The sequence below is a fragment of the Bufo bufo genome, chromosome 4 (assembly GCF_905171765.1).
Source record: "Bufo bufo chromosome 4, aBufBuf1.1, whole genome shotgun sequence".
NCBI lineage: Eukaryota > Metazoa > Chordata > Amphibia > Anura > Bufonidae > Bufo > Bufo bufo.
Window position 1 is genome coordinate 443,875,279 of NC_053392.1, and position 14,401 is coordinate 443,889,679.

At 44.2% G+C, this 14,401-nt stretch overlaps 1 protein-coding gene across 2 annotated transcripts in view; it reads right to left on the minus strand.

Annotated features, from left to right (window-relative positions):
- Positions 1 to 14,401, minus strand: part of FAM120B (family with sequence similarity 120B) — a 143,016-nt gene that overhangs the window by 119,801 nt on the left and 8,814 nt on the right. For both annotated transcript variants that reach the window (XM_040429397.1, XM_040429398.1), the window contains exon 2: positions 9,101 to 10,147. In XM_040429397.1, the coding sequence (XP_040285331.1) occupies positions 9,101 to 10,120 (1,020 nt within the window). In that variant the 5' untranslated portion in view covers positions 10,121 to 10,147. The remainder of the gene's footprint in view (positions 1 to 9,100; positions 10,148 to 14,401) is intronic.

Here is a 14,401-nt window from a genome sequence, read left to right on the forward strand (position 1 = left end):
GAGCCTTACAACCTGTCAAACGTGACAAAGTAGTGGAAGTGAAGGTGCTCACAATACCTTTCCTCACAGCACACAGGGCAGGCACAAAGAGGACATTTATTGGACAGCTGAAAATGATGGCGCACACCATAATTGCACTGGAATTTTTGTCTTTTCACTTGTCTCATCATTTATAAAAGTGGCAAGGAAAGTGGGCGGGGTTTAGCAGCGGGGGCATGGCCTATCGACGGGTTTACTACCATTTACACATGGCATAAATGATAGTTCAATCTATGCCAGCTCTTATGTGGTCTAGATTTGAAGGTCTGGCCCACAGACTGCCTGGACCTGCACCACAGTTATTATGAGGTCTCTGCCTCTTAATGAATTTGACTCGTTCTGCGCTGCATTTATAAGACTGGCATCTGAAACTACAAAGTCTTAGTATATCACCCCAGAAATATTGCTTCATGAAATACAGTGCCCGTTTATCATGACAGGGTCTCAGCTGGGATAACATATGGGACGTATTTTTGGACAGTACTGGATCCTTAGTCATAGTCAAGCTTTGATTTTTTTGGTAACTAAATAACGTTATGGTTATTTCATCAGTTCACCTTAGTTAACAGGGAGCATATGCACTGAGGAATTTGTCACTGGCACCATTTTGGGTTGTTTTTTCATGACTACCAGACCACTAAAAAACATACAAGTGGCATTATAGTATTTTCTAGATGGAGTACACATTCACATATTCATGTAATAATACAGAGCGGTAAGGGCCACACGGGGCAGATTTGTCATGGATTCTGCTGTGGATTTGGCAAGGATTTTACCCTATGCATTGCAAAAAAAAGAAATCTGCAGCATAAACTGACATACTGCAGACTTAAAAGCTGCACCACAGCTCAATTTACGGTGCAGTTTTATTTTCGCAGTATGGGAAAGAGATCTTAAAATCTCATCCACATTGCTGGTAGAGACGAGCGTGACGAGTGACGCTTGGGAGGCTCGTCCCCCTCGCGGCCTGCTATTGGCTGCTCCCCCTGTCGCCGGATGTTTTGATCCGCGCGATGGGGAGATGCAGCGGCGGCTGTGCGGTGATCAGAAGCGAAGTGGGTGTCGGGGAGCGGGATAAGTATAATCTATATAGGGATTGGATAACCCCTTTAAATCCTCCAATCAAGTAAGTATTCTAGGCATGAATCTGAACCATATACACTGCTCAAAAAAATAAAGGGAACACATAACCACCTCAGCCCCCATAGCTTAAACACCCTGAAAGACCAGGCCACTTTTTACACTTCTGACCTACACTACTTTCACCGTTTATTGCTCGGTCATGCAACTTACCACCCAAATGAATTTTACCTTCTTTTCTTCTCACTAATAGAGCTTTCATTTGGTGGTATTTCATTGCTGCTGACATTTTAACTTTTTTTGTTATTAATCGAAATTTAACGATTTTTTTTGCAAAAAAATGACATTTTTCACTTTCAGTTGTAAAATTTTGCAAAAAAAAACGAGATCCATATATAAATTTTGCTCTAAATCTATTGTTCTACATGTCTTTGATAAAAAAAAAATGTTTGGGTAAAAAAAAAATGGTTTGGGTAAAAGTTAGTGTTTACAAACTATGGTACAAAAATGTGAATTTCTGCTTTTTGAAGCAGCTCTGACTTTCTGAGCACCTGTCATGTTTCCTGAGGTTCTACAATGCACAGACAGTACAAACACCCCACAAATGACCCCATTTCGGAAAGTAGACACCCTAAGGTATTCGCTGATGGGCATAGTGAGTTCATAGAACTTTTTATTTTTTGTCACAAGTTAGCGGAAAAAAATGACTTTTTATTTTATTTTTTTCTTACAAAGTCTCATATTCCACTAACTTGTGACAAAAAATAAAAACTTCCATGAACTCACTATGCCCATCAGCGAATACCTTGGGATGTCTTCTTTCCAAAATTGGGTCACTTGTGGGGTAGTTATACTGCCCTGGCATTCTAGGGGCCCTAATGTGTGGTAAGGAGTTTGAAATCAAATTCTGTAAAAAATGGCTGGTGAAATCCGAAAGGTGCTCTTTGGAATGTGGGCCCCTTTGCCCACCTAGGCTGCAAAAAAGTGTCACACATGTGGTATCTCCTTATTCAGGAGAAGTTGGGGAATGTGTTTTGGGGTGTCATTTTACATATACCCATGCTGGGTGAGAGAAATATCTTGGCAAAAGACAACTTTGTATAAAAAAAATGGTAAAAGTTGTCTTTTGCCAAGATATTTCTCTCACCCAGCATGGGTATATGTAAAATGACACCCCAAAACACATTCCCCAACTTCTCCTGAATACGGAGATACCACATTAGTGGCACTTTTTTGCAGCCTAGGTGGGCAAAGGGGCCCACATTCCAAAGAGCACCTTTCGGATTTCACTGGTCATTTTTTACAGAATTTGATTTCAAACTCCTTACCACACATTTGGGCCCCTAGAATGCCAGAGCAGTATAACTACCCCACAAGTGACCCCATTTTGGAAAGAAGACACCCCAAGGTATTCGCTGATGGGCATAGTGAGTTCATGGAAGTTTTTATTTTTTGTCACAAGTTAGTGGAATATGAGACTTTGTAAGAAAAAAAAATAAAATAAAAAATCATCATTTTCCACTAACTTGTGACAAAAAATAAAAAATTCTAGGAACTCGCCATGCCCCTCACGGAATACCTTGGGGTGTCTTCTTTCCAAAATGGGGTCACTTGTGGGGTAGTTATACTGCCCTGGCATTTTCCAGGGGCCCTAATGTGTGGTAAGTAGGTAAATGACCTGTGAAATCCTAAAGGTGCTCTTTGGAATGTGGGCCCCTTTGCCCACCTAGGCTGCAAAAAAGTGTCACACATGTGGTATCTCCGTATTCAGGAGAAGTTGGGGAATGTGTTTTGGGGTGTATTTTTACATATACCCATCTCCCTGGGTGAGAGAAATATCTTGGCAAAAGACAACTTTTCCCATTTTTTTATACAAAGTTGGCATTTGACCAAGATATTTCTCTCACCCAGCATGGGTATATGTAAAATGACACCCCAAAACACATTCCCCAACTTCTCCTGAATACGGAGATACCAGATGTGTGACACTTTTTTGCAGCCTAGATGCGCAAAGGTGCCCAAATTCCTTTTAGGAGGGCATTTTTAGACATTTGGATACCAGACTTCTTCTCACGCTTTGGGGCCCCTAAAATGCCAGGGCAGTATAAATACCCCACATGTGACCCCATTTTGGAAAGAAGACACCCCAAGGTATTCAATGAGGGGCATGGCGAGTTCATATAAAAAAAAAATTTTGGGCACAAGTTAGCGGAAATTGATATTTATTTTTTTCTCACAAAGTCTCCCTTTCCGCTAACTTGGGACAAAAATTTCAATCTTTCATGGACTCAATATGCCCCTCACGGAATACCTTGGGGTGTCTTCTTTCCGAAATGGGGTCACATGTGGGGTATTTATACTGCCCTGGCATTCTAGGGGCCCTGAAGCGTGAGAAGAAGTCTGGAATATAAATGTCTAAAAATTTTTACGCATTTGGATTCCGTGAGGGGTATGGTGAGTTCATGTGAGATTTTATTTTTTGACACAAGTTAGTGGAATATGAGAATTTGTAAGAAAAAGAATAATAATTTCCGCTAACTTGGGCCAAAAAAATGTCTGAATGGAGCCTTACAGGGGGGTGATCAATGACAGGGGGGTGATCAATGACAGGGGGGTGATCAGGGAGTCTATATGGGGTGATCACCCCCCCTGTCATTGATCACCCCCCTATAAGGCTCCATTCAGATGTCCGTATGTGTTTTGCGGATCCGATCCATGTATCAGTGGATCCGTAAAAATCATACGGACATCTGAATGCAGCCTTACAGGGGGGTGATCAATGACAGGGGGGTGATCAGGGAGTCTATATGGGGTGATCACCCCCCTGTCATTGATCACCCCCCTATAAGGCTCCATTCGGATGTCCGTATGTGTTTTGCGGATCCGATCCATGTATCAGTGGATCCGTAAAAATCATACGGACATCTGAATGCAGCCTGACAGGGGGGTGATCAATGACAGGGGGGTGATCAGGGAGTCTATATGGGGTGATCACCCCCCTGTCATTGATCACCCCCCTATAAGGCTCCATTCAGATGTCCGTATGTGTTTTGCGGATCCGATCCATGTATCAGTGGATCCGTAAAAATCATACGGACATCTGAATGCAGCCTTACAGGGGGGTGATCAATGACAGGGGGGTGATCAATGACAGGGGGGTGATCAGGGAGTCTATATGGGGTGATCACCCCCCTGTAAGGCTCCATTCAGATGTCCGTATGTGTTTTGCGGATCCGGTCCATGTATCAGTGGATCCGTAAAAATCATACGGACATCTGAATGCAGCCTTACAGGGGGGTGATCAATGACAGGGGGGTGATCAGGGAGTCTATATGGGGTGATCACCACAGTCATTGATCACTCCCCTGTAAGGCTCCATTCAGATGTCCGTATGTGTTTTGCGGATCCGATCCATCTATCAGTGGATCCGTAAAATTCATACGGACCTCTGAATGGAGCCTTACAGGAGGTTATCAATGACAGGGGGGTGATCAATGACAGGGGGGTGATCAGGGAGTCTATATGGGGTGATCACCTCCGTCATTGATCACTCCCCTGTAAGGCTCCATTCAGACGTCCGTATGTGTTTTGCGGATCCGATCCATCTATCAGTGGATCCGTAAAATTCATACGGACCTCTGAATGGAGCCTTACAGGGGGTTATCAATGACAGGGGGGTGATCAATGACAGGGGGGTGATCAGGGAGTCTATATGGGGTGATCTGGAGTGATCAGGGGTGAATAAGGGGTTAATAAGTGACGGGGGGGGGGTGTAGTGTAGTGTAGTGGTGGTTGGTGCTACTTTACTGAGCTACCTGTGTCCTCTGGTGGTCGATCCAAACAAAGGGGACCACCAGAGGACCAGGTAGCAGGTATATTAGACGCTGTTATCATAACAGCGTCTAATATACCTGTTAGGGGTTAAAAAAAAAAACACATCTCCAGCCTGCCAGCGAACGATCGCCGCTGGCAGGCTGGAGATCCACTCTCTTACCTTCCGATCCTGTGAACGCGCACGCCTGTGTGCGCGCGTTCACAGGAAATCTCGCGTCTCGCGAGATGACGCACGGATGCGTCCAGGAGGAATGAATCAACCACCTTCCGGACGCATCCGTGCGTTAGGCGGTCGGGAGGTGGATAAACAACACAATGTAATCAATCACACTTCTGTGAAATCAAACTGTCCACTTAGGAAGCAACACTGAGTGACAATCAATTTCACATGCTGTTGTGCAAATGGGATAGACAACAGGTGGAAATTATAGGCAATTAGCAAGACACCCCCAATAAAGGAATGGTTCTGCAGGTGGTAACCACAGACCACTTCTCAGTTCCTATGCTTCCTGGCTGATGTTTTGGTCACTTTTGAATGCTGGCGGTGCTTTCACTCTAGTGGTAGCATGAGACGGAGTCTACAACCCACACAAGTGGCTCAGGTAGTGCAGCTTATCCAGGATGGCACATCAATGCGAGCTGTGGCAAGAAGGTTTTCTGTGTGTGTCAGCGTAGTGTCCAGAGCATGGAGGCTCTACCAGGAGACAGGCCAGTACATCAGGAGACGTGGAGGAGGCCGTAGGAGGGCAACAACCCAGCAGCAGGACCGCTACCTCCGCCTTTGTGCAAGGAGGAACAGGAGGAGCACTGCCAGAGCCCTGCAAAATGACCTCCAGCAGGCCACCAAATGTGCATGTGTCTGCTCAAACGGTCAGAAACAGACTCCATGAGGGTGATATGAGGGCTCGACGTCCACAGGTGGGGGTTGTGCTTACAGCCCAACACCGTGCAGGACGTTTGGCATTTGCCAGAGAACACCAAGATTGGCAAATTCGCCACTGGCACCCTGTGCTCTTCACAGATGAAAGCAGGTTCACACTGAGCACATGTGACAGATGTGACAGAGTCTGGAGACGCCGTGGAGAACGTTCTGCTGCCTGCAACATCCTCAAGCATGACCGGTTTGGCATTGGGTCAGTAATGGTGTGGGGTGGCATTTCTTTGGAGGGCCGCACAGCCCTCCATGTGCTCGCCAGAGGTAGCCTGACTGCCATTAGGTACCGAGATGAGATCCTCAGACCCCTTGTGAGACCATATGCTGGTGCGGTTGGCCCTGGGTTCCTCCTAATGCAAGACAATGCTAGACCTCATGTGGCTGAAGTGTGTCAGCAGTTCCTGCAAGACGTAGGCATTGGTGCTATGGACTGGCCCGCCCGTTCCCCAGACCTGAATCCAATTAAGCACATCTGGGACATCATGTCTCTCTCTATCCACCAACGTCACGTTACACCACAGACTGTCCAGGAGTTGGCAGATGCTTTAGTCCAGGTCTGGGAGGAGATCCCTCAGGAGACCGTCCGCCACCTCATCAGGAGCATGCACAGGCGTTGTAGGGAGGTCATACAGGCACGTGGAGGCCACACACACTACTGAGCCTCATTTTGACTTGTTTTAAGGACATTACATCAAAGTTGGATCAGCCTGTAGTGTGTTTTTCCACTTTAATTTTGAGGGTGACTCCAAATCCAGACCTCCATGGGTTAAAAAATTTGATTTCCAGTTTTTAATTTTTGTGTGATTTTGTTGTCAGCACATTCAACTATGTAAAGAACAAAGTATTTCAGAAAAATATTTAATTAATTCAGATCTAGGATGTGTTATTTTTGTGTTCCCTTTATTTTTTTGAGCAGTGTATTTACAAAGATATTGGAGGGGAACCAGCCACTAATGCACTACCATGCTGTTACACTGCTGCAGAAAAGATTTCTAAAAATGTCCCTGTCAAGCGGGCCAGTTTTAGCTTTATGTAGAAAAACAACTTACAAATTATAGAGAAGAGTAGAACGAGTGGTCCATTCTTTTAAGGATGCATTTCTAGCTTGACTGACGTGAGTGACAACCATGGGCTCCAGCGCATTGCACTCATGAAGCAAGGATGACTGCTCCCAAGACAGTGGTCCAGATTTACCAATCCTAAACATGGCGTAAGCTTAGACTGGGTGTCTAGACCTGCACCAGATTTATCACAGGGGCTCAGGCTGGATGATAAATCTGGTGCAGGGACAGACACTTTTCTCTGATTCTATACCAACTATTGGTTGGCTTACTTCGAAATAAATTATCAAACCAGAATTGTGGTGCAATCTGTACAAACATTGTACATCTTAGGGTCCGCCTCCTTTCCAACAAAGCTATATTCCTTCCCCCTGTCGAGAAAGTCGGAAGAAAATGTAGAAACCCTAGATGCACCAAACTGCGCCACTTTTTAGACATTTGTGACGCTGAAACATTGGTAATTCTGGGTAAATGAGTCTCGAAAGCATAGACAGACTGACTTTCAATACACATTGAAGATGCCATGTACTCAGAGCCAGAGTGTGGATCACAGGGCGGAATGGAGGCTGACAAATAGGACATAAAGCCACCAGTAAAACAATAAAGGGGCTATCCGAGCCAGGAAATGCCTCCCCCCCCTCCCCGAGCCCCTCACCCGAGCCTCCCCCCCCTCCCCGAGCCCCTTACCTGGCTCCCCGCTGCTTCTCCCCGTGCGCGGATGAAAACATCTGGTGTTGGGGGTGGGCAGCCAATGGCAGGCGGTGACGGGGACGAGCCTCCCTAGCATTACCCGTGATGATAGGGAGGCTCATCCCTGTCACTGCCTGCCATTGGCTGATTCCCCCTCCCCCCCTCCCCCGCTTTCATCCGCGCATGTGAAGAAGCAGCAGCGGCGGTGTGGGGAGCCAGGAGCGGCGCTATGAGCCAGGTAAGTAGAATCAGTGTAAGGGGCCAGGGTATAGAAGGGGCATTTCCAGGCTCGGATAACCCCTTTAACGGTACTACTATTTTCCTGATGTACATTACAGCTAGACCAAAAGATACATTTTTTCCCATGGTGCTCCTTTAAACAATGGGGGAAATTTATCAAAAGTGGAGTAAAGCTCACAGCAACCCAACAAATTCCAACTCTCATCTTTCAGAAACCCTAGAAAATGACGGTGGGTTCACACGGGGCGAGGAGCAGGAAGGGTTCCTGACATCTTTAGACAGGAAGACTGTCGGGAACAAGCTTTGACTCTAACGTTCGTCCCCAATAATCTGCCCAACAAATAAACAAGTCAGACATCATTAAAAGGGGTGTCTCACTGTGACAACCTCCTTACATGTACTCTGTTACGGCATATAGAGATCCAATGTAAACAGCATTTATCACATGGAAAGAAATTCGTGTAGTACTATGATTGGCCAGAAGAAGCTTTCCCTTGCAATAAAAGCTGATCCTGGGGGCCTCTGTAGTAAAACCTATGGCAATGTGCTAAATTGGGGTTTTTAAAGGGGTTGCCCGACATTTGAAAAACACTCCTAAATGTGTTAAAACAATATACAACCGTGTACACCCCACTTAGAGGATTTTAGGTGTATATAAAATAGCCATTTCTGTTCTAGACACTTTTAAAAGCATTCTAGTAATCGGAAGGCACATGTACAAACTGAGACTGGATCTGGCGCATTTCGAACAAACTGTTCACTACAGAGATAGGTAAGGATACGTGCACAGGGCAATCTACTTTATGCAGATATTCCACTGAGATTTGTGTGTGGACTTCGCTGAATTTCTGTGCCAAATCTGTACCAAAACCCGCTTATGTTACATGCAGATTTTTTTCACAGATCTTGATGTGGATTTGCCCCAATATCGCCCTTTAAACTCCAAGGATAAAATCTGCACTGTAAATCCACATAAAAGAATTGAGATGTAGTGGATTTAAAAATCCCCACCATAGGTCAATATACATGTGAAGCATTTTCCCACCGTGTAGATGAGATTTTGAAAATGTCATCTATTTAACTGGGACCATATCACCTTGCAGATGTTCGCGCACAAAAAGCCACGTGGAAAATCCATGCATAATATGTACCATGTGCATGTGGCCTTGCGGTTCTGGTGATTTTATTATATTGCAGGTGCAAAATATAGTGCATGAATTACCTGTACAATCTCCTGATCCTGACATATGCTTGTTCTTGACTCATCACTGCAGTTGTGATAGGGCTGTGAAGTTGTGGATACCCAAGGAGAACTTTGTTGAGGTAGAACATATGACTGCACGCCTTTCTCCAATAAAGTCATATCAAAATGTGGAGGGAGCATCTTCTCGACCTCTTTGAGACCGTATGGCAGAAATTGTATCTTAGAAATAAAAGTAGCCACAGCCCTAATGACCTTGGCCTTCTTGTTGCGTTCATTGCTTAGTGAACGATAGGTGTCAACACATTTCCTGTGAAACTGTTCCACCATATTTTCTGGAACGTTGTCATTACCAAGAAGACAGGCAAGAAGTGGCAGGTCAGCTAGACGAAGGCCCAATTCTTCACAGAAGCTTTCCCTGGAATACATGAGAGTGACAAGCCTGTCCAAGTGTAGGTTATTAATGGAAAAATATGGGACTGTGTTGAAGATGAGATAGTCACTATCCTCCCCTAAAATTCCAAGGCAGTTGTGTTTGAGAGCATAAGCTGCAATCTCATAATCGCCTTCAACTTGTGAGCAAATTATTTCCTGACCAAGAGACTTTAAGGCAAATCGTGTAAAGGTGGCGATTCCTGATGGGATAAAGAACATATTGCGACCAGGCTGCTGCCTACTGGACTTAAGAAGATTAAAAATTTTGGTCACTTCAACGCTGTCGCGCATTCGCCGCCTGGCCCATTCTGCTCGTTTTTTTTGTTCAATAACACCATCAAAAACAAACACTAATCGAATTCCAGCGTTCTGAAAAGCTGCAATGAAGTCCTGCAGGCTGATGAGGTATTCCTTCCACTGCCCTCCGTGAATCCAGGCATTGGGTGTGTACCAGGAGCGCAGGCAGCCCATTGCATCGACAACAATGGTGGGAACACAATCGGGATAAGAAGATTTGTGCCGTGTGGCCATAGTCCTTAAGCTGACCATGCTACAAACATTGAGACAGGAATTCTGTACAAAGCTCTGCAGTCCCTTGATGCCCATTGCTGCCAAACACTTGGGAACATAAATCTATGAAGGAAATATAAAATAGTTAATATTTAGAAATATCTGTTACGTTTAAGGGCAGATACAGGCAGGCAGTGTGTGACACTGACCACGTCACTTGGTCCTACATCACATCCTCTCAATTATCATTTACAAAGGGGGCTGCAATTTTTTATGGATTTCCTTTACCTTTATAGTTCTTACCTTCTGCTCGGGGCTGTGGTCATATGACCATGTCCATGCAGGTCTCACTTATTTCCTGTGATATGTTCATGGGCGTGTCATAGCAGCAGCAGAGGCAGTGATTGGGGAGTGTCCATGTAAATAGCTGGGTGGGAGGAGCTATAAATTAGCTGCGCATTGATAGGAGCTATGCTAGAGCAGTGGAGAAAGGAGAAGTGCATCATGGGTTTGGTTGGATACAGAATAGGAAGTGCTACATACAGCAGGTTTGTAACTACATGAGTAGATCTGTTAAAAGTATGATAATTCTGGAAAACCCTGTTAACCCAGATCCTCTGACCATTCAAGAGCAGATCAGCAAAACTCTATTTCTATTTCTAGCTGGGAACACTATTTGGACTCCTTGGCTTAAATGGTGTACACACTGCCATCCCCTGACACTCTGATTACATATATTCATGGGTGTATCTCATGGACCGACCTTCTCGAATCCTGTGAATTGTAAGATGGTCTCTGTAGGTTTTTGCATTGTAATTGTGTATACATTGTACCTGGTGTTTCTTCATACTCTGAGTACCCTGTTTCTCCTCATATAAGCCCATCTTATGCTATATGTGCCATCCACAGATCTCCCCCATAACAGTTTCCTCCACAGACCCCCCTCCCCATAACAGTGCCATCCACAAATCCCCCTCCCCATAACAGTGCCATCCACAGATCCCCCTCCCCATAACAGTGCCATCCACAGATCCCCCTCCCCATAACAGTGCCATCCACAGATTACCCTCCCCATAACAGTGCCATCCACAGATCCCCCTCCCCATAACAGTGCCATCCACAGATCCCCCTCCCCATAACAGTGCCATCCACAGATTACCCTCACCATAACAGTGCAGATCCCCCTCCCCATAACAGTGCCATCCACAGATTACCCTCCCCATAACAGTGCACAGATCCCCCTCCCCACAACAGTGCCATCCACAGATCCCCCTCCCCATAACAGTACCATCCACATATCCCCCTCCCATAACAGTGCCATCCACAGATCCCCCTCCCCATAACAGTGCCATCCACAGATCCCCCTCCCCATAACAATGCCATCCACAGATCCCCCTCCCCATAATAGTGCCATCCACAGATCCCCCTCCCATAACAATGCCATCCACAGATCCCCCTCCACATAGCAGTGCACAGATCCCCCTCCCCATAACAGCCCCGGCCCCGCCGCTCACAGCAGTAGACTATTCTGGCAGTAACTTTTACTTGAACTTTAAATCAGCACATCTTTATTACCTTACAATGAAGCTCCGGTAACAGGCAAAGAGGGCGTAACGTCACTCACTCACGTGACGCGCCTGCTCTGCCCACTTTATGAATGAAGTGATGTTACGCTGCCGCCCGCTCTGCCTGTTACTGGAGCTTCATTGTAAGGTAATAAAGATGCGCTGATTTAAAGTTCAAGAACTCGCAGGCATAGCGCCTGACCGCCCGCATAGCAACGAATCCCCGAGTCCTTCACTTAACCCCTTAGTGACGAATGACGTGCACAGTACATCATGAAATGAAAGGGTCACTGCAAGTATACAGCAAAATGGACCTTTAAAAATGCAAAAATATAAATACCAGATCAGTTTTTCCAGATAACGGAGAGACGGATCCGGTATTTCAATGCATTTGTCAGACAGAACCGCATCCGGATCCGTCTGACAAATGCCATCCTTTTGCTTCAGGATTGCCGGATCCTGCGACGGAACTGCCTGCCGGAATCCTCTGTCGCAAGTGTGAAAGTACCCTTAGAATATCATTGAAAAGTTAATTAATTTCAGTAATTCAGAAAGTGAACCTCATATATAGATTTCACAGAGTAATCTTTTTCAAGTGTTTATTTCTTTTAATGTTGATGATTATGACTTACAGCTAATGAAAACCCACAAGTCAGTATCTCAGAAAATTTGAGTATTGTGAAAAAGTTCAATGTTGTAGGGAGATTTCACTCGTATAGGGAGATTTACCATAACTGGTGTAAAGGAAAACTGGCTTAGTTGCCCATAGCAACCAATCATTTTCCACCTTTCATTTTCCAAAGAAGTTCTGCAAATTTGACGTGTCACTTTATGTGGTAATAACTTTGGAACGCTTTTACTTATCCAAGAGATTGTTTTCTCGTGGCACATTCTACTTTATGACAGTGATAAATTTGAATCAATGTATTTCACAATTGTCTAAGTTTCAATTTCTCTACTTTTAAGACAGATAGTAACGCCTCATAAAATTGTTATCAATCAACATTCCCCATATGTCTGCTTTATGTTGGCATTATTTTGTAAATGTCATTTTATTTTTTAGGATGTTAGAAGGCTTAGAATTTTAGAAACAATTTTTCAAATCTTCAACAAAATTTTTCCAATTTTTTTTAAGCACCAGTTCAGTTATAAAGTGATTTTGAGGGGCTTTTAAAATGGAAACCACCCATAAATTACCCCATTTTAGAGACTACACCCCTCAAATTAATAGAGGTAAATTTTTTTTTTTTTGCAGATGTTTCATGTTAGGCCGGGTTCACACAAACGTGTGTGACCCGTGCCTGTGAAGCGGCCCGCAAATAGCGGGCCGCAATGCTTGTTCGCCGGCCGTAGGTCAGCCGCATCGGATTGCGGACCCATTCACTTTAATGGGTCCGCGATCCGGCCGTTCCGCGAAAAGATAGGACTTGTTCTATCTTTTAGCGGAACGGAACAACGGGACGTAACCCCAGGAGGCACTCCGTAGTGCTTCCGAGGGGTCCCGTCCCGTGCGGCCGTTCCGCAATTCCGGATTAGCGGACCCATTGAAGTGAATGGGTCCACATCCGTGATGCGGAATTCACACGGAACTGTGGCCGTGTATTGCGGCCCGCGATTTGCGGGCCGCAATACGGCCACGGGTCACACACGTTCGTGTGAACTTAGCCTTAATCAATTTTTTCTTGCAACACAGCAAGGGTTAACAGCAAAATAAACAAGAGCACCATATTGCTTTTGCAGCACAAATTTTGATGAATTGGTTTACGGACGCCACTGGTGTATTTTTTAAATGATTGCGATATGTGGGGGCTAATTTTTTGCGGGATTGGTACAATTTTGGGGTACATATGACTTTTTGATCACTCAATATTACGCATTTTGTAAGGCGAGTGGGCATATCATGTGATATTTTTATAGAGCAGGTTGTTACGGACACGGCGATACCTAATATGTCTATTATTTTAATTTTTGTTAAATCTCACATGGTAAAAAGCATTTTTTTAAAGAATAAGATCTTGTTTTCGTGTTGCCATTTTCTGAGAACAATATATTTTTTTTATTTTTTGAGCGATTGTCTTATGTAGGGTCTCCTTTTTAATAGATTTTACATAATATTCAAATTTTCTGAGATACTGACTTTTGGGTTTTCATTAGTTGCAAGCCATAATCATCAACATTAAAAAAAATAAACACTTCAAATATAGATTCAAATGAATCTATATAATATGTGAGTATCACTTTTTGAATTGAATTACTGAAATAAATTAACCTTTCCATGATATTCTAATTTATTAAGATGCACCTGTAAAATATATATATATATATATATATATATATATATATATATATATATATATATATATACACATATATACAGTACAGACCAAAAGTTTGGACACACCTTCTCATTCAAAGAGTTTTCTTTATTTTCATGACTATGAAGGCATCAAAACTATGAATTAACACATGTGGAATTATATACATAACAAACAAGTGTGAAACAACTGAAAATATGTCATATTCTAGGTTCTTCAAAGTAGTCACCTTTTGCTTTGATTACTGCTTTGCACACTCTTGGCATTCTCTTGATGAGCTTCAAGAGGTAATCCCCTGAAATGGTCTTCCAACAGTCTTGAAGGAGTTCCCAGAGATGCTTAGCACTTGTTGGCCCTTTTGCCTTCACTCTGCGGTCCAGCTCACCCCAAACCATCTCGATTGGGTTCAGGTCCGGTGACTGTGGAGGCCAGGTCATCTGGCGCAGCACCCCATCACTCTCCTTCATGGTCAAATAGCCCTTACATTCAAAGTTTTC